Source organism: Hemiscyllium ocellatum, chromosome X (genome assembly GCF_020745735.1).
Source record: "Hemiscyllium ocellatum isolate sHemOce1 chromosome X, sHemOce1.pat.X.cur, whole genome shotgun sequence".
NCBI lineage: Eukaryota > Metazoa > Chordata > Chondrichthyes > Orectolobiformes > Hemiscylliidae > Hemiscyllium > Hemiscyllium ocellatum.
Window position 1 is genome coordinate 6,939,317 of NC_083453.1, and position 25,830 is coordinate 6,965,146.

Below are 25,830 nucleotides of genomic sequence, written 5' to 3' on the forward strand. Positions count from 1 at the left end.
AGGGGTCATTGACAATGCTATCAAGTGACACCTGCTCAGCAATAACCTGCTCACTGATACTCAGTTTGGGTTCTGCCAGGGCCACTCGCCTCCTGACCTCCATTACAGCCTTGATTTGTACATGGCCAATTAGCTGAACTCCCAAAGGTGAAGTGTCAATGACTGCCCTTGACATCAAGGTTGCATTGAATGAGTGTGGCGTCAAGGAGCCTGAGCAAAAATGGAATCAATGGGGATCATCTGCATTGGTTGGAGTCCTACCTAGCATAAAGGATGATTCCAGCTCCAGAACATTTATGCAGGAGTTCCTCAGGAAAGTATCCTCTGATCAACCATCTTCAGTTGCTTCGTCAATGACCTTCTCGCCATCATAAAGTCAGAATGGGGATGTTCACTGATGATTGATTGAATATAAAATAAGAGGACTTAGGAAGCCGAGGTAGGTCACTCGATGGTCTTAACTCCCATGTCTGTTACTACAACCCTTAACTTGCTTGTCTGCCGAAAATCTAGCTAACTAGGACTTGATTAAATTTAGTAATCCAACCTTCGCTGTGTTCTGGAGAAGAGAATTCCCTTGACTGACAAAGGTAATTTTGTCTTTAAAGTGAGACCTCGTTCTTAATCTGTGTCCCCTAGTTTCTCCTGCAAGGGGGAGCATCCTTTCTCCGAATCCATCCTGCCAAGTCCCCTCAGGATCATATGTTTCAATAAGATCATCCCTCATTCTTCTAAATTCCAACAGATACAGTCCCGATCTATTCGACCTTTCTTCATCCCAGGAATGAATTGAGTAAACCTTCTCTGAGTAGGTTTGAGCACATATCTATTCTTTTTCAAATAAACTGATCAAAACTATACTAGAGTTGCAGTAAGACCTGCTTACTTTTATGTTCTGTTCCCCTTCCAGTAAACACTAATATTTAATTTGCCTTCCTCATTACTTGCTGTACCTGCAAACCAGCTTATGATTCATTGACCAGCATGCTCCTATCCCTATAACCTCACAGTTCTACAAGCTCTCTCCATTTCAATAATGTACTGCATTTTTATTCTTCCTGCTAAAGAGGACAACTTCACATTTATCCCATGTTATATTCCACCTGTCAGATTCTTTTATCCACTCGATCAATCTATCTATATCGCCTGGCAGACTTTCTGCCTCCATGTGACAACATTCTTTCTTAATTTCTTAGCAATGTATGACACAGTTCAGCACCATTCGTAAGCCCTCCTGTACTGAAGCAGTCTGTATTCATCTACAACAGGATAAGGACGATATTCCAGCTTGGCTGATAAATAGCAAGTAACATTCACACCACACCAGTGCCCGTTAATGTACTACATCCAACAACAGCTTTTCAATGGCATTAAAATGGCTAAATTCCCCCACCGTCAACATCCTGGCGATCACCATTGACTGGAAACTGAACTGAGCCAGCCATGTAAATATTGTAGCTGCGAGAGCTCTTTCCATGGCAAGTAACTCGCTTCCTGTCTCTGCAAAGCCAGTCCATCATCTATCAGCCACAGGTGAGGAGTGTGTCATGGAATACGTTCCACTAGCCCAGATGAGTGCATCTCCAACAACACTCAAGAATTCAACACGACTCCGGTTAAATCACTACACTTGATTTGCAACTTACCTTCAAAATCCCTCTACCACCGACGCACAGTATCATTGACAAGAAATTCACAAAGAATCGTTGTATAGAACTTTCCAAATCCACAAACACTACAATCTAAAGAACAAAGGCATATGATACATGGTAACATGTTCCTCTTCAAGCCACTCCACCATCGTGACTTGGAAATATATCACTGCTGCTTAACTATTGCTGGGTTAAAGTCCTGGAATTGCCACCTCAAGTGCTGTGGATGTAGCTGCACCTATTTAAGGGCGGCACGGTGGCACAGTGGTTAGCACTGCTGCCTCACAGCGCCTGAGACCCAGGTTCAATTCCCGCCTCAGGCGACTGACTGTGTGGAGTTTGCACGTTCTCCCCGTGTCTGCGTGGGTTTCCTCCGGGTGCTCCGGTTTCCTCCCACAGTCCAAAGATGTGCAGGTCAGGTGAATTGGCCATGCTAAATTGCACGTAGTGTTAGGTAAGGGGTAAATGTAAGGGTATGGGTGGGTTGCGCTTCGGCGGGTCGGTGTGGACTTGTTGGGCCGAAGGGCCTGTTTCCACACTGTAAGTAAGTAATCTAAAGGTGCCACCACCTTCTCAAGAGCAACTAGGAAGGAACAATAAATGTTTGCACAGCCAGTGATATCCACATCCCATGAACGAATGAAACAAGCCCACCTGATTAGTCATAGAAATAGGCCCTTCACCCTGCCATGTCTACGGTGACCAACAAACACCATACTACACTATTCCCATTTGTCTGTACTTGATTCATGGCTGACTATGCCTTGGCATTGTAAGTACTTCTCCAGATGCTTCTTAAATGTTGCGAGAATAGGCAGTGCGTTCCATATTTCAACCATCCTCTAGATGAAAAAGAAATGCCTCTGGCTCCTCTAAACCACTTTCTCCTCACCTTAAACTCATGTCCTCTGGTCTTAGATACATCTACCGTGGGAAGAAGATTATCACTATCTACCCTGGTCTATGTCTCAATCAGATTTCTCCCTCAGCTCCAGGGAAAATGAGCCCAGCCTATCCAGTCTCCCCTCAACTGAGACTGTTCATCCCACACAACATGCTGGTGACTCTCGCCTGCTCCCTATCGAGTGTGATCACATTCTTCTGATACTGTAGTGATCAGAACTGCACACCGTATTCCAAATGTGGCCTAATCAATGTTTTATAAATTTGCAAAAAGTCTTCCTTGCTCCTATAATCTATCCCCAACTAATGAAGGCAGGCATTTTCTATGCTGTCTTCACCACCCTGTCTACCTCTGCTGACACCTTCGGGGATCTATGGACTTGTACACCAAAGTGTCTTTGTTCCTGAGTACTCCCTCGGGACCTACCAGTCAGTGTGTATCCTTCCAAAATGCATCACCTCTCTCTTACCAGGATTAAATTCCACCAGCCATCATTCTGCCCAATTTACCAGCTGATCAATGTCAGACTATAACCGGAGACCATCCTTCTCGCTGCCAACAACACTGCCAATTTTTGTCATCGGCAAACCTAATTATACCTGCCACACTTACATCCAAGTTGTTAACGTACATAACAACCAGCAAGGGTCCTAGGACTGATCTCTGTGGCACGCTGCAGTTCATAGGTCTCCAATCATGAAAGCAACCCTCCACAGTCACCCTTTTGCCTCCTATTTGCAAACCAATTTAGAGATCCAGCTTGCCAACTTGCCTTTGATCCAATGGACTCTAACCTTTTGGATCAGCCTGGTAAAAATGGTGGTGGCACTGTGCTAATGTAGCTGGGCTAGTAATCAAGAGCCTGAGCTCAATTCCCTGAGGGCATGGGTTCAAATCCTTCTAGTTGAATCAAATTGAATTCTCTGTGACTACCTGGTCAGGTCCTCGGCCCCCCCCCCCCCCCCCCCCCAAACAACCCACCCTCCCATCCTGGCACCTTCCCCTGCCACTGCAGGAACTGTAAAACCTGTGCCCGCACCTCCTCCCTCACCTCCATCCAAGGGCCTAAAGGAGCCGTCCACATCCATCAAAGTTTTACCTGCACATCCACTAATATCATTTATTGTATCTGTTGCTCCCGATGCGGTCTCCTCTACATTGGGGAGACTGGGGCCTCCTAGCAGAGCGCTTTAGGAAACATCTCCCGGACACCCGCACTAATTAACCACACCGCCCCATGGCCCAACGTCTCAACTCCTCCTCCCACTCAGCTGAGGACATGGAGGTCCTGGGCCTCCTTCACCACCGCTCCCTCACCACCCGACACCTGGAGGAAGTACGCCTCATCTTCCGCCTCAGAACACTTCAACCCCAGGGCATCAATGTGGACTTCACTAGTATCCTCATTTCCCCTTCCCCCACCTCACACCAGTTCCAAACTTCCAGCTCAGCACTGTCCCCATGACCTGTCCAACCGGCCTATCTTCCTTCCCACCTATCTACTCCATCCTCCTCTCTGACCTATCACCTCCATCCCCACCCCCATTCACCTATTGTACTCTCTGCTACTTTCTGCCCACCCCCACCCTCCTCTCATTTATCTCTCCACCCTTCAGGCGCTCTGCCTCTATTCCTGATGAAGGGCTTTTGCCTGAAACATCGATTTTCCTGCTCCTCAGATGCTGCCTGAACTGCTGTGCTTCACCAGCACCACTCTAATCCAGAATTTTGGATCAGCCTTCAATGTGGGACCTTGTCAAAGGTCTTCAGAATTCCATATAAACCTCATCAACTGCATTACTGTCCTCACTATGTAGTCACCTTTACAAAAAACTGGATTACATTTGTCAGCCAGGATCTCTCTTCAACAAATCTGTGCTGACTGTCCCTGATCAATCCCTGCCTTTCAAATTAATTAAACCTGTCCGACAGAATCTTTTTCCACTAATTTCTCTCCCACTGACATCAGCCTAACTGATCTGTGATTACCTGGCCTATCCCTGCTGCCCTTCTTGAACGAAGGAACCACATAAGCTATCCTCCAGTCATTCAGCACTTCACCTGTGGCCAGCAAAGTATGAAATATCTCCAGCAATCTCCTCCCTTGCCTCCCATAGCAACCTGGGATCAATCTCATCAGGCCTTGGGGATTTATGCACCTTTATGCCCGTACCTAATATGAATCATGTTCTAGAACCTCACTGTCCTAACTGAAATCCCCAGCGGCACGGTGGCTCAGTGGTTAGCACTGTTGCCTCGCAGCGCCAGGGACCCAGGTTCGATTCCAGCCTTGAGCAACTCTGTGTGGAGTTTGCACGTTTTCCCCGTGTCTGCGTGGGTTTTCTGCGGGTGCTCCGGTTTCATCCCACAGTCCAAAGATGTGCAGGTTGGTGAATTGGCCATGCTAAATTGCTCATAGTGTTAGGTGCATTAGTAGGGAATAGGGGAATGGGTCTGGGTGGGTTGCTGTTCGCAGGGTCGGTGTGGACTTGTTGGGCCGAAGGGCCTGTTTCTGCATTATAGGGAATCTAATATAAAAATATCTTTCTGGGGATCTAAGATGGCGGTGATCTGAGAAGATCACACTGCAGAGCTTCGCATCGCTGCAGGAGCAGGACGGTCCTTTAACCCACCCAACCCAGATCATCAGGATTTCTTGGGACGTTGGAAAGATTGTGGAGCCCCAAGAAACATTTAAAAATTGACTGACCTGTATTTTCAGCTGTCCCGCAATGCCTAAAAATGGAGGAGGAGCATCTGAGGCCGGTCTGCAGCTCAGCCTGCAGCAGCCTCGGAGCCGGTTACTCTCCAGGACCTGGTGAACCAGCTCTCGAAATCTCGCGAGATGCTGGGGAAACAGATTGAAGAGAAGCTGGCTCCAGTCTCTCTCATGCTGCAGAAGCATGAGCAGCAGCTGGGAGACCTGGAGAAGAGGATGGATGAGGTGGAGCACAGGGTCACAGTGGTGGAAGCTGATGCCAGTTCATTCAAGGAAGAGATCCAAACCCTGAAGACGCAGGTTCGTAATTTGCGTGACCAAGTGGATGATCTTGAAAACTGGGGCAGGGAAAAAAGCATTCAGATCATCGGTCTGCCCGAGGGTAAGGAAGGTGAGCGGCCTGCGGAATTTGTTGAAGATTGGCTTCCGAAATTCCTTGAGTTAGAGACTGGCATGTGAGGATTGAAGATAGAGAGGGCTCACCGGGTCGCAGCGCGGAGGTTGGGTCTGGGTCAACGCCCTTGTCCTTTCCTGGTGCGGTTCCATCATTACCGGGATAAAGAGAGAGTCATGAAGGCTTCCAGACTTCAGGGGAAGGATCCAAAGGCCCTAATTTACGAGGGGTCTAAGATCATGTTTTTTCAGGACTTTTCAGCAGCGGTGATCCAGAAATGAAAATCGTATGATAGTGTCAAGAGAAGATTGAAGGAGCTTGGGATTCAGCACTCCCTGAGATATCCGGCAGTGCTTCGGATCACCTTAGATGGATCCATGCATCTCTCTTTGACACATTGGAGAAGGCAAGAGACTTTGTGGACAAACTAACCCAATTTAAACAATTGTAGTACATATAAATGTCATTGCTTGGGTATGTGTTTATTATTCTGTAAAAGAAATGGAGGAAATCCAGTTGGAGCTTTGTTTTTTTCCCCCTTTTTTTCCCCTCTGTTGATAATAATTTGGTTCAAACTATGTCTGGCGGTGGTTAAGATGTACATTTTAAATTTCTAAGTTAGGGCATACCAAAGGATGGGTGGGGTATTTATTCTCCCTTTTATTTATAAAAGAATTGTTTTTTTTATTCATATTGATATTCTATGGGGTGTTTATTCTTTTTAGCTTGTGCTTGCGATGTGGCTGTAGCTGGGAGAAGTGAAGGTGGTTGAGATGGTTAGATGCCTATTTATGGGCAATTCAGGACGGGTAGTTGTCCCCTCCAGGCAGGGGGAGTTTCCCTACTCAGCGCTATTGGCACTTTATACGTTGGTTTATTTTCTGGTTTTTGTTGTTTTTTATTTTTAATAATTTTGTATGTTTGTTTGTTAAATGTAGTGGTTTTAGTTTATGTAGTTTTTATATTTGGTGGACCATGCGACACTAAGGCTCAGCAATTTGTGGTTCGGGTTCCTCCTCTCTGGAATTTAAATGTAATTGCAGAAGATTATGGCTAATGATTTGATTAAATGGTGTACCTGGAATATCAAGGGAAGTCACTCACCAATTAAGAGGAAGAAGGTACTCTTGAGTCTTAGAAAGGAGAAGGTGAATATTGCTTTGTTACAGGAGACACATTTGGATGACAAGGAGCATCTGAAATTACAGTAGATTGGCTTTGACTGAGTTTAGTTTTCATCATTTAATACCAGAAGTAGGGGAGTGGCTATATTGGTTAGGAAAAATCTCTCATTTAAATTGTTGGAGTGTGTTAAAGACACATACAGGAGGTTTATAGTTCTTAAATCCTTGATAAATGGGGAAGAATACGGCATCTTAAATGTTTATTGTCCCCCAGCTCATCCTCTTAGATTCTTGGTAGATGCTTTTACTAAACTGATAATTCTCAAGTCTCGGCACATCATTATGGGGGAGATTTTAACTGCCTCGTGGACCCTACAGTAGACAGGTTGCCTAAAGGTCCTTCGATACCCTCTGCACAAACTAAAGTTATTGGGTTTGTGTGGGGAATGAGGGTTGGTGGACGTCTGGAGGTGTCTCCACCCTACAGGTAGGGATTTTACGTTTTTCTCCAATCCGCACAGATGTCACACAAGGATTGATTTTTTTTTTCTGACCCCTGTGGTAACCCTGGATCTGGTGGCATCCTGTATGATTGGTAATATTGCCATCTCTGATCATGCTCCAGTGTACCTCATGGTTAAGATTAAGGATTTTATAGTGGATTCAAGGTACTGGCGAATGGACCCCTTTATTCTCATGGACAGTTTGTGGAGTATTTCTCTACGGAATTTCAGGCTTTCCTAGACATCAACATCGGCTCGGTTGATAGCTCATCTGTTCTCTGGGAAACTGCCAAAGCTTATGCTAGGGTGTTAGTTATTTCATATTCCTCCAGTAGGAAGCGGCAGAAGGGTGAGCAGCAATGTCTCCTTGAAGCACGGCTGAAGGCAGCCGAGAAGGCCTACTTTGACAGACCCTCATCGGTCAAACTCCAGAGGATTACGGCACTGCGGTCTGCACTAAATTCCATGCTCACGCAGACGGCAAAGAAGGAGCTGGCTTTTGCAAAGCAAAGGTTATATTAGCATGGTGACAAGCCAGGCAAATACTTAGCATACCTTCCCAGAAAGAGAAGTGCCCCACAAACCATTACAGCGATTAGGGAATGGTCTGGGAACCTAACGTGATTCTAAAAAAATTAATGTGGCGTTCCAGAGATTCTACTCTAAGTTATATCAGTCTGAGAATTGTGAGGAGGGATAGGCCAAAATGGAATCCTTTTTTAGAGATCTGAAGCTCCCGGGTGTGACTCCCAAACAACAGTCCTTTCTCAATGTCCCATTATCAGAGCAAGAAGTGCAGGAAGCTGTGAGGCAGCGTCAGAGTGGAAAGGTGCCCGGTCCTGATCGACGTCCCAGTGAATTCTATAAGGAATTTATAAGTATACTGTCAGGCCCGATGCTGAATATGTTTAATGATTCATACAGTCATGTTTGTCTCCCACCATCTCTGAGAGAGGCCAATATTTCACTTACCCTTTAAAAAAGGGAAGGATCCGGAAGGCTGTGTTTTGTACAGGCCCATCTCGCTCTTAAATGTGGACTTTAAGATCCTCTCTAAGGCTCTCCATTAAGGCTGTGTTACCCTCTATTATTAAAGAGCATCAGACTGGCTTCATAAAGGGTCGCAGATCCTCCAATAATGTTAGGAGGCTGCTTACCGTAATTCAAGCATGCCGACAGCAGTCAATACACTGATTGGTGATTTCTTTAGATGCAGAGAAGGCATTTGACCGAGTTGAGTGGCCGTACCTTTTCTATACTCTAGACCGGTTTAGTCTTTGTGAAGTTTTCATAAGATGGGTAATGGTTCACTGCAGTGTATCTCTCGCGGCGGTCATTACCAACGGGGTATGATCAAGCAATTTTAATATTTCTAGGGGCAGCCGGCAGGGCTGCCATTCGTGGGGATCTCAATATATCAGCTCCAGAAGTGGGGTCAAAATTACATAAGATCTCGCTGTATGCAGACGATGTTCTAATTTTCTTGACAAATCCAGCAGTCTCAGTGCCTCGCCTGATTCAATGCATTCGCGTGTTTGGCGCTTTTTCGGGGTATAAGATTAATTTTGCTAAATCAGAGGCTATGCCTATGGGTGGTCTTATGAAAGAGTTGGCTCTTGAGAGTGACTGTAGATTCCCATTTAGGTGGTCACAGGGGGATTTTGTTTATTTGGGCATATTCATTACTCCAGTCTGGATTGGCTGTTCAAAGCCAATTTTTGAAAAAATTAAACAGGATCTCCAAAGATGGGAGGTACTTCAAGTCTCATGGTTGGGTCGGATAGCGCTTATTAAGATGAATATTCTCCCTCGTTTGCTCTCCCCTATACGGATGCTCCCCCTGATTTTCAATAAACAAACCCTCAGGAGACTGAATGGTTGGTTCAGCTTCTTTATCTGGCACCGTAAACGGCCCCTCATTAAATTAGCCAAACTGCAGTTGCCTCACAGATTGGGGGGAGTAGACCTTCTGGACATTAAAAATTAGCAATTAAACTTGCTCTTGACCTACGTGAGTGATTGGGTTTGTGTGGACCTTCTTTCAATATGGCTAGATATCAAAGTCTCCCAGGCAAGGTGCCCCCTTACCAGTTTGCTATTTTTGGACAAGGTGAGGACAGTTAGGGAATATTGCCATAACCCAATAGTCATCAATACTGTGAAAGCATGGAGGGCAATTCGGCAGAGGGAAGGCAATATTGGCAAAACATCTTTGTTTACACCTTTAGTGGGTATGCGGAGTTTTCAACCAGGTATGATAGATTCAGGATTTAAATGTTGGGCAGCTAGGGGTATATCTTGCATGGGTGATTTATTTGAGGGAGATGTAATGGTGTCCTTCGATCAGTTAGTATGGAAGTACGAGCTACCTAATAGAGACCTCTTTCGTTTTTTTTTCAAGTTAGGGATGTTATTCAAAAAAAGACCACACTTTTGACTGATCCCTCCAAATCTGACATAGAAAGAGGGGTACTAAGGGCTAAGAATACACTCTCTGTCAGTACTTTATATCACCAATTGGGGGGTGCCACCTCAGATGAGTCTGATCGACTCTGCAAGATGTGAGAGAGAGAGAGCTGGGTGTTGAAGTTTCTTTAGAGGCATGGGAGGATATTTGGGAGAATGCAAGGAATATATCTATTTGCAACAGGACCCATGCTTTACAGTTGAAGATTCTCCACAGGGTCCACTTAGCCCCAGACCGTTTGTCAAAATTTAAACCAGGGGTATCTTCAGCATGCCCCAAGTGTAAGGTCTGTATGGGCACTCTTACCCATTGTCTCTGGTCTTGTGACAGGCTTCAAACATATTGGAGCGCTGTGGTGGGTGCAATGGAGGGGATTTTAGGGGTAGGGGTGGAGAAGGACCCTATTTCTCTCCTTTTGGGCCTACGCATTGTATTTCCTGCAGACTCGCATAAGAAAAAACTTTTCAATATTCTTACGCGTTCTGTGCAAGGACGAACATCTTGCTAGGTTTGATATCCGAAAACCCCCCAGGCCTGTCAGGTTGGCGGAAGATTGTTATGGAGCATATTCCCCTGGATTTTCTCACAAATATGGTACACCACAAAACTGAGAATTTTTACAAGACATGGCAACCCTTTTTGAAATACCTGGACACAGATTTATCTGCCACACTAACAAGGGCTTTTATATAGCCGTAACGATTGTGTTTCATGAGTCCAGTATCCAGGGAGGAGGAGCCGTGAATGTATGAGTGTTTTGTTTGGCTGGGCTGAGTTAGTACTATTTATTTGTTTGTTGTTAGGTATTTATTTATTTATTTAGTTAAATAGCTAGTTTAGGTTTTTTTTAATTTTATACTTTTCTATATATGTTTATACATTTGTATAGGAGGGTGGGTTGGGGAATTTTTTTTATTATTTGGGTTTAGTTTGTACTATTTTTGTACTGTTTTGAATTGCATTGTTTTGTATTTGTAATATTTAAAAATCTATTTTTTCTTAATAAAAATATACTATAAAAATATTTTTCTCCTTCATGAGTGCAGGTGGGAAATAGTCATTTAAGACCATCCTGCAGTTCCATGCACGGTCTCTAATAGGCTCCATTATTTCCCTGGTAATCTCCTTGCTCATTATATACTTATAAAATGCCGTGGTGTTTTCCCTAATCCTGTCTGCCAGAATTAGGTGACTCCTGACTCAATGCCCAGTAAGCCAGTCAGTTAAAACACGATAATAGTGCCTGGACACATCCAAGCAAAGCTTTTAAAAAGAATGTTTACAGTGAGGAACACATACACATTCTACCTGCTGCCCTTTGCATATCTGTAGGACTGAGAGCAACATTTGTGGGTTTCCTTTGTAGAACACTCCTTTGTTGGAGCTTAATAGCTTGTAACCGTATTCTTCTTTCCTAGGTCAGCGAGTAAATGGACATTGTACATTGACAAGTGGCACAGAATGCCATCCATGTGCTGACAAAACCTATCAAGATAGTTTCAATGGAGATGACGATTGTAAGGCATGCAGGTCTTGTGCAGAAGGTGAGCAAAATGAGTTAGGATATCTGGGGAAGCACTTCTGGTGTTCAGAATTTTCTACATGAATCTATTTCTGGTCCACTAAGGCAGGAGAAAGTGCTGGGTCTCATTCTGGGCAATGAGGTAGTTCAAGTAGGGGAACACTTTAAGAGACCGACATCATGGTATCATAAAGTTTTTAGGCTGGTTATGGAAGAGGAGAACAATTAATCCAGAGTAAAGCTAGGTCATTGGAGGAGGGCCAATTTCAATGGATTGAGAACAAATCTAATGAGATACATCCAAGCATACTGGAGGAATAACGAGGGTATCGCAATTTAATTGCCAAGATTGCACCAATAATCATGCCCCATTTTTCCACATGCTATCACTAAATGTATAAAGTCCCAATTTGACCAAATAGCTGTCCTGTGATATTGCTATATCACCTTGTTTTGTAAGCTTACTTTCCTCCTCTGCCCTCCCAACTAGTTAAAAACTTTGTAGATAGTCATTGTAATGCAATTTGCCAGGACACTGGTCCCAGCAGTTCAAGTGAAGCCCATCCAACCGGAGTAGCTTCCTACTATCCAAGGCCTGGGGTCAGTGCCCCATGAACTGAAACCCATTCCACTCACACCAATCTTTGAGCATCCCTTTTCCAATTTGCTTTCCTACCTAACTTGGTATCCACAGCAACCTGGTTAAAATGTACTGAGTTCCTTCATCCAAGTCACTAATATAGATTGTAAATACTTGAGGCTCGAGCTCTGATTCCTGTGGTGTAACACTAAGTATAGTTGACCAATATAAGAATGATCTATTTATCCCAGTTCTTTCTTTCATGTTAGTTATAGAACATAGAACAATATAGCACAGAACAGGCCCTTCGGCCCACGATGTTGTGCCGAACATTTGTCCTAGCTTAAGCACCTATCCATGTACCTATCCAATTGCCGCTTAAAGGTCACCAATGATTCTGACTCTGCCACTCCCACAGGCAGCGCATTCCATGCCCCCACCACTCTCTGGGTAAAGAATCTACCCCTGACATCCCCCCTATACCTTCCACCCTTCACCTTAAATTTATGTCCCCTTGTAACACTCTGTTGTACCTGGGGAAAAAGGTCTCTGACTGTCTGTCTACTCTATCTATTCCCCTGATCATCTTATAAACCTCTACCAAATCACCCCTCATCCTTCGCCGTTCCAATGAGAAAAGGCCTAGCACTCTCAACCTATCCTCGTACGACCTATTCTCCATTCCAGGCAACATCCTGGTAAATCTCCTCTGCACCCTCTCCGAAGCTTCCACATCTTTCCTAAAATGAGGCGACCAGAACTGCACACACTACTCCAAATGTGGCCTTACCAAGGTCCTGTACAGCTGCAACATCATCTCACGACTCTTGAATTCAATCCCTCTGCTAATGAACGCTAATACACCATAGGCCTTCTTACAAGCTCTATCCACCTGAATGGCAACTTTTAAAGAGCTATGAACATAGACCCCAAGATTCCTCTGCTCCTCCACCTTACTAAGAACCCTACCGTTAACCCTGTATTCCGCATTCTTATTTGTCCTTCCAAAATGGACAACCTCACACTTGACAGGGTTGAACTCCATCTGCCACTCCTCAGCCCAGCTCTGCATCATATCTAAGTCCCTTTGCAGCTGACAACAGCCCTCCTCACTATCCACAACTCCACCAATCTTCGTATCGTCTGCAAATTTACTGATCCACACTTCGACTCCCTCTTCCAAGTCATTAATAAAAATTACAAACAGCAGAGAACCCAGAACTGATCCCTGCGGAACTCCACTTGTAACTGGGCTCCAGGCTGAATATTTACCATCTACCACCACTCTCTGACTTCGACCGGTTAGCCAGTTCTCTGTCCAACTGGCCAAACTAACCAACTATCCCATGCCTCCTGACTTTCCACATAAGCCTACCGTGGGGAACCTTATCAAATGCCTTACTAAAATCCATGTAAACTACATCCACTGCTCTACCCTCATCCACATGCTTGGTCACCTCCTCAAAGAATTCAATAAGACTTGTAAGGCAAGACCTACCCCTCACAAAACCGTGCTGGCTGTCCCTAATCAAGCCTACTACCGAAGTAAGACTAACTGGCCTGTAATTCCCGGGGTTATCCCTATTCCCTTTTTTGAACAGGGGCACAACATTCACCACTCTCCAGTCTCCTGGTACCACCCCCATTGACAGTGAAGACGAAAAGATTATTGCCAACGGTTCTGCAATTTCCTCTCTTGCTTCCCACATAATCCTAGGATATATCCCGTCAGGCTGGGGGACTTGTCTATTCTCAATTTTTCAAAATGTCCAACACATCTTCCTTCCTAACAAGTATCTCCTCTAGCTTACCAGTCCGTTTCATACTCTCCTCTTCAACAATACAGTCCCTCCCATTTGTAAATACTGAAGAAAAGTACTCATTCAAGACTTCTCCTATCTCTTCCGACTCAATACACAGTCTCCCACTACTGTCCTTGATCGGACCTACCCTCGTTCTCATGTTTCTCACATACGCATAAAAGGCGTTATCCTTGATCCTACCCACCAAAGATTTTTCATGCCCTCTCTTAGCTCTCCTAATCCTTTTCTTCAGCTCCCTCCTGGCTATCCTGTATCCCTCCAACGCTCTGTCTGGACCTTGTTTTCTCAACCTTATGTAAGCCTCCTTCCTCCTTACAAGACGTTCAACCTCCCTCGTCAACCAAGGTTCCCTCACACGACCATCTCTTTCCTGCCTGACAGGTCACGGACATGTTGCATCTGTTCCTTGAAAAAGTTCCACATTTCAACGACATCCTTCCCTGACAGCCTATGCTCCCAACTTATGCTCCTCAGATCTGGTCTTGCAGCATCGTATTTACCCTTCCCCCAATTGTAAAACCTACCCTGTTGCACGCACCTACCTCTCTCCATAACCAAGGTGAAAGTCACAGAATTGTGGTCACCATCACCAAAATGCTCACCCACTAACAAGCCCATCACTTGTCCCGGTTCGTTACCAAGTACCAAATCCAATATGGCCTCCCCTCTGGTCGGACAATCTACATACTGAGTTAGAAAAGCTTCCTGGACACACTGCACAAACACCGCCCCGTCCAGTCTACTTGATCTAAAGAGCTTCCAATCAATATTTGAGAAGTTGAAATCGCCCATGACTACTACCCTGTGGCTTCCGCACCTTTCCAAAATCTGTTTCCCAATCTGTTTCTCCACATCTCTGTTGCTATTGGGGGGCCTATAGTAAACACCCAACAAGGTGACTGCTCCTTTCCTATTTCTGACTTCAGCCCATACTACCTCCAAAGGCAGATCCCCCTCGAACTGCCTTTCTGCAGCCGTTATACCATTTCTAATCAGCAACACCACCCCCCTCCTTATTTACGACCCCCCCCCCCCCCCCCCAATCTTACTGAAACATCTGTAACCAGGAACCTCCAACATCCATTCCTGTCCCTCTTCTATCCACGTTTCCGTGATGGCCACAACATCGTAGTCCCAAGTACCGATCCATGCCTTAAGTTCACCCACCTTATTTCTGATACTTCTTGTGTTGAATCAGACACACTTGAGCCCATTTGTGTCCGCAAGTGTTCCCTGTCGGTGCTACCTTCTCCACTGCCTCCCTACATTCTTGGGCATCCTGAAAAACAGCTAACCTTATTGAATGATTTTTTTAGAAATCTGAATGCACTCCATCTAAGGTTTCCCTGCCTTGTTTATTGCATCCTCAAAGAATTCTAACAGATTTTGTGAAACAGAATTTATTTTCCTTTCTCAAAACCCTGCCGTGACTCTTCTTATTGCATTGTGATTTGCTTTAATAATGGATTCCAGTATTTTCCCAATGACAGATGTTGGGTTAATTGGCTGATTAGTTTCCTGCTTTCTGTTTCCCTTCTTTCTTGAACAGAGGTGCTGTCTTTCCAGTGTCCAAAATCATGACCGATCTAAATAGTTTCAGGGCAATTGTCCCTGTTGGTAGAATGATTGATTGAGGGCCTGGTGATTGGTAAAATAACCAGAAGCAGCATGAGAAAAATCTTTTTAATGTTGACAGTGGTTAAGATCTGGAGGGCACTGCCTGAGATGGGAAATAGAGACATAGTCCATTGTGGCTTTCATAAAAGCCTTTGATTAAATACCTGAAGAGAAAAGGTTAGCAGGAAGTTGGGGAATGGGACTAGCTGAATTGTGCTTGCTGGGAGCATGCACACAATGGGTCAAATGGTCTCCTCCTGCACAGTAGCCATTCTCCCTGTCCTATCTGAGCATTTTATCTGTGCACAGACCTAACTGTAACATAACAGGTACAAAATAAATTAGTTAAACCATTTGAAATTACTGCATTAGAAAAGTTATGGTACGTACATAGTGCGGTCACTGAGCTCTGTTAATGCTGAGTGTATCAGAGCAGTTTTTGAGTTGTATTACATTTATTAGAGACTGTAGAACAAGGGCCAACAATACTGAACATTTTGTATCTTAAAATCTCAACTGGGTCCTGTAGATGATTTGTGTGAAATGGGCTCAGCCTCCCCTTCATGTTTCTTTGTGATGAGACCCTGTAGGAGAGCCAGCCACTCTGTTAAATCCACCTAACTGAATGGGAGGTTGCCACTGCCAATTAGAGCAAGTGTAAAACCAACCCCAAAATATTAACAAGGATCTTGTTGTTTGGTGCTATACAGGGACATTTCCAGTCATACCATGTACAGTTAAACACAATACAGTTTGTGACTGCTTGGAAGGTTTCCACTGCGAGAACATCACTGTTAATGGCTGTGAGAAGTGTACAAAACACAGCACCTGTCCACCAGGGGAGGAGGTGGTGAGCAAAGGTGAGATATCAGTCTATCTGTGCACCGTCTGTATTGCGACCCGAGTTTTATCTAATTACATCAATGAATTTGAAAACATTCACAAGCTCAAATAGCTTAGCACATCTGTGCACACTGACTCTGTAACTGATTGCCAAGGGAGTGCCAATTGACTCCCCATTCACATTTATTCATGGAAATCTATCCAAGCAGACTGGCATCAAGGTAACTATATAAATGTGCTAGTATGTGCCACAGCACATTTAAATTCATTGCAAAATCATCACCAGGATCTGCTGGTCCGAAATTGTGGCACAGCCTCAGCACAAAGAATGCTATCAGCATGTCCACTTCTCACTGTGTCTGTCAACTCTGCCTCCTACCCTCACTCTGTCAGTCACTTCTCTCTCCCCCGTGAGACCACACACCCAAAACCACATCAGTTGGTTCCCCGACTGATCCAAAATGTATTTATCTCAGCCTAAAATGTATACAAAGACTCTGTCTCCACAGCTCTGTGGCAAGGAGTTCCAAAGACACTCAACCCTGTGAGAGAAGGACTTCCTCCTCATCTCGTTATTAAATTGGTACTCTTTTATTCTGAGATTGTGCCCTCTGGTCCTAGATTCTCCTATGAGAGGAAACATTCTCTGTGTTTACCCTGACCAAACCCCTGAAGAATCCTGTCAATGATCTCACCTCTCCTCCTCCTTAACTCCAGTGAGTCAAGTCCCAACCTGTTTAGCCTTTGTTCATAAGACAATCTCTCCCTCACAGGGATCACCCTGGTGAACCTTCTCTGAATTGTCTCCTTGTCACTAGTTCATATAATTGCAGCAAAGAGCTGCTGTCAGAGAGAGATATTCATAATAGTTACTATAGTCTTCAGTTCTTCTCGTTATTTTCATTCCACCTATAACGATGACTCTGAATTTAGATTGAAATGTTGGTAAATTAGCAATGATGAATATTTAAAGAAATGTTTGACAGTTCTCCAGGAATATACATTTCATTATGATCAAAGAACTCCTCGTTGAAAGAGATCCATCCATGACTAATTATTGAGGCTAATGTTAGCATTAACTGAGAAGAGAAATTTCAGAATATTGCCAGGAAGAGGAGTAAGCCCTGATGAACGAATGGAAGAGTTTTAGAAACCAGCAAAAGGTGACCAAAATAACTAACAAAGGAGAAGAAAGTAGGCTGAAAGTAAATGAGTCAAAAATCAACAAACAGATTGCAAGATCTTGTATTCAGTGGAGAAGAATAACAAAAGCAAATGGTGGTCCCTTGGATGTAAAAGCAATCAAAATTAATTTGGGAAATGACTGCAGAAATTCTGTACAAATATTTTGTCTGTCTTCAAGAGACAAAACCAAGGCTTAAAGGAGAGTGTGGACCAAGAGTCTAATAAGAGTGAGAAACTTAAGAGTTTTCTTAAAGAGAAAGGTACCTCAGAAATAAATCCTGACTCAAATCAAACAAATTCCCAGGGCTTTGTGCCTTGCTCCTAGGGCTGTAAGAGAGAGCGTGCTGCAAAGGTAATGGATGCACTGACTATGATTTTCCAAAACTGCTTAGATTCTGGAATAGTGAATGGAAGTTTTCAATTGTTAAGAAAGGGAGGTAAAAAAAAAATAGGGATGACAGGCTAGTTAGCCTGTCAATAATAGGGAAATTGCTGGAATCTCTCACTAAGGTGGTCATAGTTATAGAGTCATAGAGATGTACAGCATGGTAACAGACACTTCAGTCCAACTCGTCCATGCCGACCAGATATCCCAAACTAATCTAGTCCCATTTGCCAGCACTTGGCCCGCATCCCTCCAAACCCTTCCTATTCATATACCCATCTAAATGCCTTTTAAATGCTGTAATTGTACCAGCCTCCACCACTTCCTCTGGCAGCTCATTCCATACACGTACCACCCTCTGTGTGAAAAAGTTGCCCCTTAGGTCTCTTTTATATCTTTCCCCTCTCACCCTAAACCTATGCCCTCTAGTTCTGGACTCCCCCACCCCAGGGAAAAGACTTTGTCTATTTATCCTATCCATGCCCCTCATGATTTTGTAAACCTCTATAAGGTCACCCCTCAGCCTCCGATGCTCCAGGGAAAACAGCCCCAGCCTATTCAACCTCGCCCTGTAGTTCAAATCCTCCAACCCTGGCAACGTCTTTGTAAATCCCTTTTCTGAACCTTTTTGAGTTTCACAACATCTTTCCGACAGGAAGGAGACCAGAATTGCACGCAATATTCCAAAAGTGGCCGAACCCACCAAATCCTATACAGCCGCAACATGATCTCCCAACTCCTATACTCAATGCTCTGACCAATAAAGGAAAGCATACCAAATGCCTTCTTCACTATCCTATCTACCTGCGACACTACTTTGAAGGAGCTATGAACTTGCACTCCAAGGTCTCTTTGTTCAGCAACACTCCCTAGGACCTTTATCATTAAGTGTATAAGCCCTGCTAATATTTCCTTTCCAAAATGCAGCACCTCGCGTTTATCTGAATTAAACTCCATCTGCCACTCCTTAGCCCATTGGCCCATCTGATCAAGATCCCTTCGTAATCTGAGGTAACCTTCTTAGCTGTCCACTATGCCTCCAATTTTGGTGTAATCTGCAAACTTACCTACTATACCTCCTATGTTCACATCCAAATTACTAATATAAATGACAAAAAGTAGTGGACCCAGCACCAATCCTTGTGGCAATCCACTGGTCACAGGCCTCCAGTCTGAAAAACAACCCTCCACCACCACCCTCTGTCTCCTACCTTTTGAGCCAGTTCTGTATCCCAATGGCTAGTTCTCCCTGTATTCCATGAGATCTAACCTTGCTAACCAGCGTCTCATGGGGAACCTTGTTGAATGCATTACTGAAGTCCATATAGATCACATCTACTGCTCTGTCCTCATCAAAGTTCTTTTTGTTACTTTTTCAAAAAACTCAACCAAGTTTGTGAGACATGATTTCCCACGCACAAAGTTATGTTGACTATCCCAAATCAGTCCTTGTCTTTCCAAATACGTGTAAATCCTGTCCCTCAGGATTCTCTCCAACAATTGCTCACCACTGTTCTGGGGAAAAACACTAGTCCCTCAGTCAGAATCTGGATTCAATGACAGAGTTTATTGCTCCGGGTGAGAAAGACACCAACAGCACAGTGGTCAGCTGCGAGTCTTCTCTTGATCCGGAGCACATGTCAAGAAACTTTTATACATCTAGTGATATGATAGGTCAATAATGAGATTATTTTCTTTGCCATAAATAAGCCATGTTTCGTTGCAGAATCGCTGGTAGTTTTGATACAGTCTTTGTCAGTTCCAGCGCAGCCTTTGTTAATTTCCATATGGTCATTGTCAGTTTCAGTTTAGACATTGTCAGTTTTGATGTGTGCATGGAAATCCATTGCCGTAGTAATGGGTGCCAATCACTCTCCCTGAGAAGGACGATTACTGCAGCCCTGGCTATTAGCATTTTGTATTGAGTCGGTATCAGGCTGTTAGCATTTCTGTAAGAGGTGTTGGCTGGACCCAGACACTTCGGCAGGCAGTGTTTGTTACCCATGTGTTCTCTCCTCCACTCACCCGAAACTGGGTTGTGAATGCATTGTGCTGGCATCCTGGTGGCCCCATGCAGTGTCGGTAGCTGCTCTGCTGTTTCTCTCCATATTGTGATCCTGCGGCCATCTTGTGTGTCAAGTTGGCCAACTGATGGCTCAGCAGCCATCTTGTGTGTCCATGTGCCCAGTGTCACCCTGCCCCTTGCCATTTCTCTCTTCACCACCGACGTCAGGCTCACCGGTCTATAGTTTCCTGGCTTGTCCTTTATCACCTTTCTTAAATAATGGTACCACATTAGCCAACTTCCAGTCTTTTGGCACCTCACCTGTGACTATCGATGATACAAATATCTCAGCAAGAGGCCCAGCAATCACTTCCCTAGCTTCCCACAGAGTTCTCAGGTACACCCGATCAAGTCCTGGGGATTTATCCACTTTTATGCATTTCAAGATATCCAGCACTTCCTCCTCTGTAATCTGGACATTTTGCAAGATGTCACCATCTATTTCCCTACATTCTATATCTTCCATGTCCTTCTCCACAGTAAACACTGATGAAAAATACTTGTTTATATCTTCCCCCAAATGCTGCAGATCCATACAAAGGCCGCCTTGCTGATCTTTGAGGGGCCCTATTTGCTCCCTAGTTACCCTTTTGTCCTTAATGTATTTGTAATAAACCTTTGGATTCTCCTTAACTCTCTTTGCCAAAGCTCTCTCATGTCCCTGTTTTTACCCTCCTGATTTCCCTCTTAAGTACATTCCTATTGCCTTAATACTCTTCTAAGGATTCACTTGATCTTTCCCGTCTATACCTGACATATGCTTTCTTCTTTTTCTTAACCAAACCCTCAATTTCTCTAGCCATCCAGTATTCCTTTCACCCTGACAGGAATATACTTACTTTGGATTCTTGTTATCTCATTTCTGAAGGCTTCCCATTTTCCAGCCGTCCCTTTACCTGCGAACATCTGCCCCCAATCAGCTTTTGAAAGTTCTTGCCTAATACTGTCAAAATTAGCCTTCCTCCAATTTAGAACTTCTCTGGCCTATCCTTTTCCATCATTATTTTAAATCTAATAGAATTATGGTCGCTGGCCCCAAAGTGCTCCCCCACTGACACCTCAGTCACCTGCCCTGCCTTATTTCCCAAGAGTAGGTCAAGTTTTGCACCTTCTCTAGTCGGTACATCCACATACTGAATCAGAAAATTGTCTTGTACAGACTTAACAAATTTCTCTCCATCTATACCCTTAACACTATGTCAGTCCCAGTCTATGTTTGGAAAGTTAAAATCCCCTACCATAACCACCCTATTATTCTTCCAGATAACTGAAATCTCCTTACAAGTTTGTTTCTCAATTTCCCTCTGACTATTGGGGGGTCTATAATACAATCCCAATAAGGTGATCACCTCTTTCTTTATTTCTCAGTTCCACCCAAACAACTTCCCTCCATGTATTTCCGGGAATATCCTCCCTCATGTAATGCTATCCCTTCTCAAAAATGCCACTCCCCCTCCTCTCTTGCCCCCCTTTGTATCCTTCCTGTAGCATTTATATTCTTGAGCATTAAGTTGCCAGTCCTGCCCATCCCTGAGCCATGTTTCTGTAATTGCTATGATATGCCAGTCCCATGTTCCTAACCATGCCCTGAGTTCATCTGCCTTCCCTGCTCGGCCCCTTGCATTGAAATAAACGCAGTTTAATTCATCAGTCCTACCTTGTTCTCTGCTTTGTCCCTGCCTGCCCTGACTGACTGACTTCTTTTCTCAATTGTACCAGTCTCAGATTGATCTCTTTCCTCACTATCACCCTGGGTCCCACCACCCCACTCCTTATTAGTTTAAATTCTCCTGAACAGCTCTAGCAAATCTCCCTGCCAGGATATTACTCCCCTTCCAATTCAGGTGAAACCCGTCCTTCTTGTACAGGTCACTTCTACCCCAGAAGAGATTCCAATTATCCAAAAATGTGAATCCTTCTCCCATGCACCAGCTCTTCAGTCACACATTCATCTGTTCTGTCATCCTATTCCTACCCTCACTAGCTCGCAGCACCGGGAGTAATCCAGATATTACTACCCTTGGACCTCCTTTTTGAAATCCTGCCTAACTTTCTATATTCTCCCTTCCTAATCTCATCCTTTTCCCTTCCTATGTTGTTGGTACCAATGTGTACAATGATCTCTTGCTGGTCCCTCTCCCCCTTGAGAACATTCTGCACCCTCTCTGAGACATTCTTGATTCTAACACCAAGGAGGCAACACACCATTCTGATTTTTCGCTGCTGGCTGCAGAAACGTCTGTCTGTGCCCTGACTAGAGAGTCCCCTAACACAATCGATTGCTTGGCTGAAGATGGTTGGGCCTAAGACACTACCCTGAGGAGCTCTAGCAGAGCTGTCCTGGAGCAAAGATAACTGACCTCCATAACCACAGCTATCTTTCTTTGTGCCAGTTATGACTCCAACCAATGGAGAGTTTTCTTCAATTCCAGTTTTGCCAGGGCTCCTTGGTGCTACACATGGACAAATGCAGCCTTGATGTTAAGGTGTCACTGTCACCTCCCCTCTGGAGTTCAACTCTTTCTTTCGTCCATGTTTGAACCAAGGCTGTAATGAGAGGCCCTGGTGGAACCCAAACTGGGTGTCACTGAGCAGGTTATTGATGCCACCTTCCATCGCTTTACTGATCGTGTAAACTGATTGGGCAGTAATTGGATGGGTTAGAACATGCCTGGGCAGTTTTCCACATTGTTGGGTAGATGCCAGTCTTGTCACCATTGGAAGAGATGACAAAGATACATCTGAGGCAGCTAAGGTTGAAACTTGTCAACTTTTTCTCCAACCTAACATTTATTATCCAGACCTCAAACTGTAAGAGGAGGAGTTCACTGGTAGATTTGCAGTTTATGTTCTCAAGCAGGTTCCTGTTGTTCCACATTCTCTTATTCAGCTTGGACATAGCAGTGGCAACAATTGGGGTGTGTGCACATGTATGTGCCTACATGCCAGCAAGCAAATATGCAGCAAATCCCTTTCATTGCAAGGGGATTGGAGGACAAGAATCAAGAACAAATGGAAAAATAGCTTGTTGAAGGCTTTAGTGAGAACTCACCTGGAATATAGTGTGCAATTTTGGTCACTGTGTTTAAGGAAAGATATGCTTGCATTGGAGGCACAGTACAGCAAAGGTTTACTGGGTTAGTACTTGATATGAGAGGTTTGCCCTAAGATGAAAATCTGAATACATTGCATTAATATTCTCTGAAGTTTAGCAGAGTGAGAAGTGATCTCATACAAGATTCTGATGGGGCTTGATAGGGTATGTGCAGAGAGGTTGTTTCCTATGGTTGGGGAGCCGAGAACTTGGAGACACAGTCTCAGGATTAGACTCTGGTTAGGTCCACTTGGAGTGCTGTGAGCAGGTCTGGGCAAAACACTTTTGCAAGGATATATTGACCTTGAGGGGAATGCAACATCAGTTTATAAGAATAATACCTGGAGTGCAGGGGTTAGGTTCCAAGGAGAGATTGTACAATTTGACCTGTTTTTTTCTTTCTAGAATTTAAAGTTGTAGGGGGTGATCTGATCGATCTCTTAATGATCTTAACAGGAGAAGACAAGGTAAATAAAGATAGGCTATTTCTACTAGCTGGAGATCCTAGATCAAGGAGGCTTAGTCTGAGAATTCAGGCCAGACCAGTCAGGAGAAATGTTAGGAAGCACTTCTACACACAAAAAGGGTGGGAGAGGTTTTGAACTTTCTTCCACAAACACCAATGGATGGTTGATCAATTGTTAATTTTAAGTTTGAGATAGAGACGTTTTTGTTATGCAAAGGTATTAAGGGATATGGGCCAAAGGCAGGCATATGGACTGAAGTCTCCGATCAGCTACGATCTAATTGAATGGTGGAACAGACGCAAGGGACTGAATGGCCTCCTATGTTCCTCTGACAGGATGATTATTTCAGACTGCAATGAGGAGAAATTGTAAATCTTTGGAACTCTATACCCCAGAGAACTTTGGATATTTGTAGATCCAAAGTTGAGATTGATGCTCCCTCGGGTGCTGCGATGCTCCCTGGGCACTGACTCTTGGGCACTGCGATGCTCCCTCAGCGCTGACCCTCTGACAGTGTAGGCCTATATAATTTTATTTTCTAAATTTGAGATTGTGGACAAAAATGGGGAGGGGGGGGAGGTAGAGAAAAAGTGACTGTTTTAACACCAGGGACTGTGGAAGGAACTGCTGCACTTTTAAAAACAAGCTACTAAAATTTGTTTGCGTTGTGTTTATCTTGCCCACAGCCTGGACAGAGCAGCAACAATGTTCATAGATGGCATGGCATAGGAGTGTGCGAGCAGATTGGTCACAATTATACAAACCTGTTGTGAATGCCAAAGATTGACACCAAATCTGAGATTGTTCAGTTGGCCAGGAACCAACTTGTGGGTTGTGCTGGAAGGGAAATAGCTCTCACTCTCTCTGACTTTCCTTTTGTTTATCATAAATTGTAGTTCTTGTCAAATACAGGAATCTGGTCAGTGTTTTCTGTTAACTTGGTTCCAACAGACCGGTAAACTGGGGACTTTGTCTACTTCAATTCAGTCACGAACTTCTATGGCATCCCTGAAAGTAGCAGAAGTGGAGAGTCAGTGCATGTTCCCAGTTGGGTTGGGTCAGTAGTGTCAGCTTTGACCCCATGCTTAAGTCTGCTGTGGGACGTGAACTTGACTCTTTGCCTCAGAGGGAACCACTGCTCTCACTCGCTGTGCTGTGTTGACCAAAATCTACCAGAGCAGTAATAGGAGTGCTCTAATGGACCTTGACAGCTGAGACAAAGAGAAAGTTCTGAAATCAGACAGAATTTCTGTTTATAATGAGCATTGACTTCTATTGAAGCAGAATCTTTTTATTTAAATTGAGGAAAAGTGCAGAATGCTGAAATGCCCTGGGATCTAAGTGACCTTGTGAATCCCAAAAAGTCAGTAACAATTCTGATTTCCAACATTCATTGGTTCTCTTGGGTCTTTTTTTAACAAAAGAGCAGTGTAGTAATAATTAGTTGCAGTAATAATAAATGAAATGTTGGCCTTTATTGTAAGAGTATAAAAAATAGGGAAGTTGTTTTACAACTGGATAGGACATTGGTTAGACTGCACCTGGAGTGATGTGTACTGTTTTGGTCTCCTTCCTCGAGGAAGGACATATTTATATGGAAGGAATTGAGGATTTGGCTGATTCCTGGGAAGAAGGGTTTGCCTTGAGAGGAAAGGTTGAGGTGGTTGGGCTGATACTCATTGCCGTTTAGAAGAATGAATGGGATTTAATTGAAATCTTAAGGCCCTGGAGGAACTTGACCGGATAGATGCCAAGAAGGTATTTCTCCATGCATGGGTATCTAGAACTGGGGGACGTAGTTTAAAAATGAATGTTCTCCCAGTTAGGATAGAGAGGAGGTGAAATTTATTTTCTCATAAGGTCGTTAGTCTATGGAATCCATTTGAAGAGAGTGGTTGAGGCTGGATCATTGAATAGATTCAGAGCTGGGTTTGACAGTTTTCTGATCGACAGTGGAGTCAAGAGTTATGGGATAGACATTGGGTAGAAAAATGGAGTCAGGGACATGATCAGACCAGCCATGATTGTGTTAAAATGTAGTGCAGCCTCAAGTGGCTAAGTGGCCAATCCTGCGTATTATAATCCTATTACAATCTTATGAAAGTGAGGTCAGGAGTGTACGTAACTGGGATCTCGACTGCTCAGTGTTTGTCGTTGCAACTCAGACTAGACCTGTGATAAGCACCTCATTATAAGAACTGACTGCTCAATCCTTGTTCCTCAGGAGCTTACAGGAAAGACACAGAGTGCCGCCATCAAGAAACTATTTTACCTGAAGAAGGGACTGGGTGAGTTGACTGTGAGATAACTTTCATTCCAACAGATTTGCAGATATGGCCTACCAATGTCCCGGTAGCATCAGTCTTTCCTCTTCACCAGATTTCGTTCTGTCCCTCTCGCCCTGTGGCCCTCTCGCTCTCTCTCCATCTGTTGCTTGCTTGCTCTCTCTGTATGTCGCTCTCTCACTCTCTCTCTCACTCTCGCTG

The 25,830-nt window shown here is 44.2% G+C and overlaps 1 protein-coding gene across 4 annotated transcripts in view; it reads left to right on the forward strand.

Moving 5' to 3' along the window:
• The window catches only part of LOC132805736 (tumor necrosis factor receptor superfamily member 14-like), a 60,926-nt gene that overhangs the window by 18,777 nt on the left and 16,319 nt on the right, over window positions 1-25,830 (forward strand). For 3 of the 4 annotated variants that reach the window (XM_060820961.1, XM_060820959.1, XM_060820960.1), the window contains exons 3-5: window positions 11,182-11,307; window positions 16,016-16,165; window positions 25,569-25,632. In XM_060820961.1, coding sequence (XP_060676944.1) covers window positions 11,182-11,307; window positions 16,016-16,165; window positions 25,569-25,632 — 340 coding nt within the window. The remainder of the gene's footprint in view (window positions 1-11,181; window positions 11,308-16,015; window positions 16,166-25,568; window positions 25,633-25,830) is intronic. The other variant, XM_060820962.1, reaches the window with a different exon arrangement.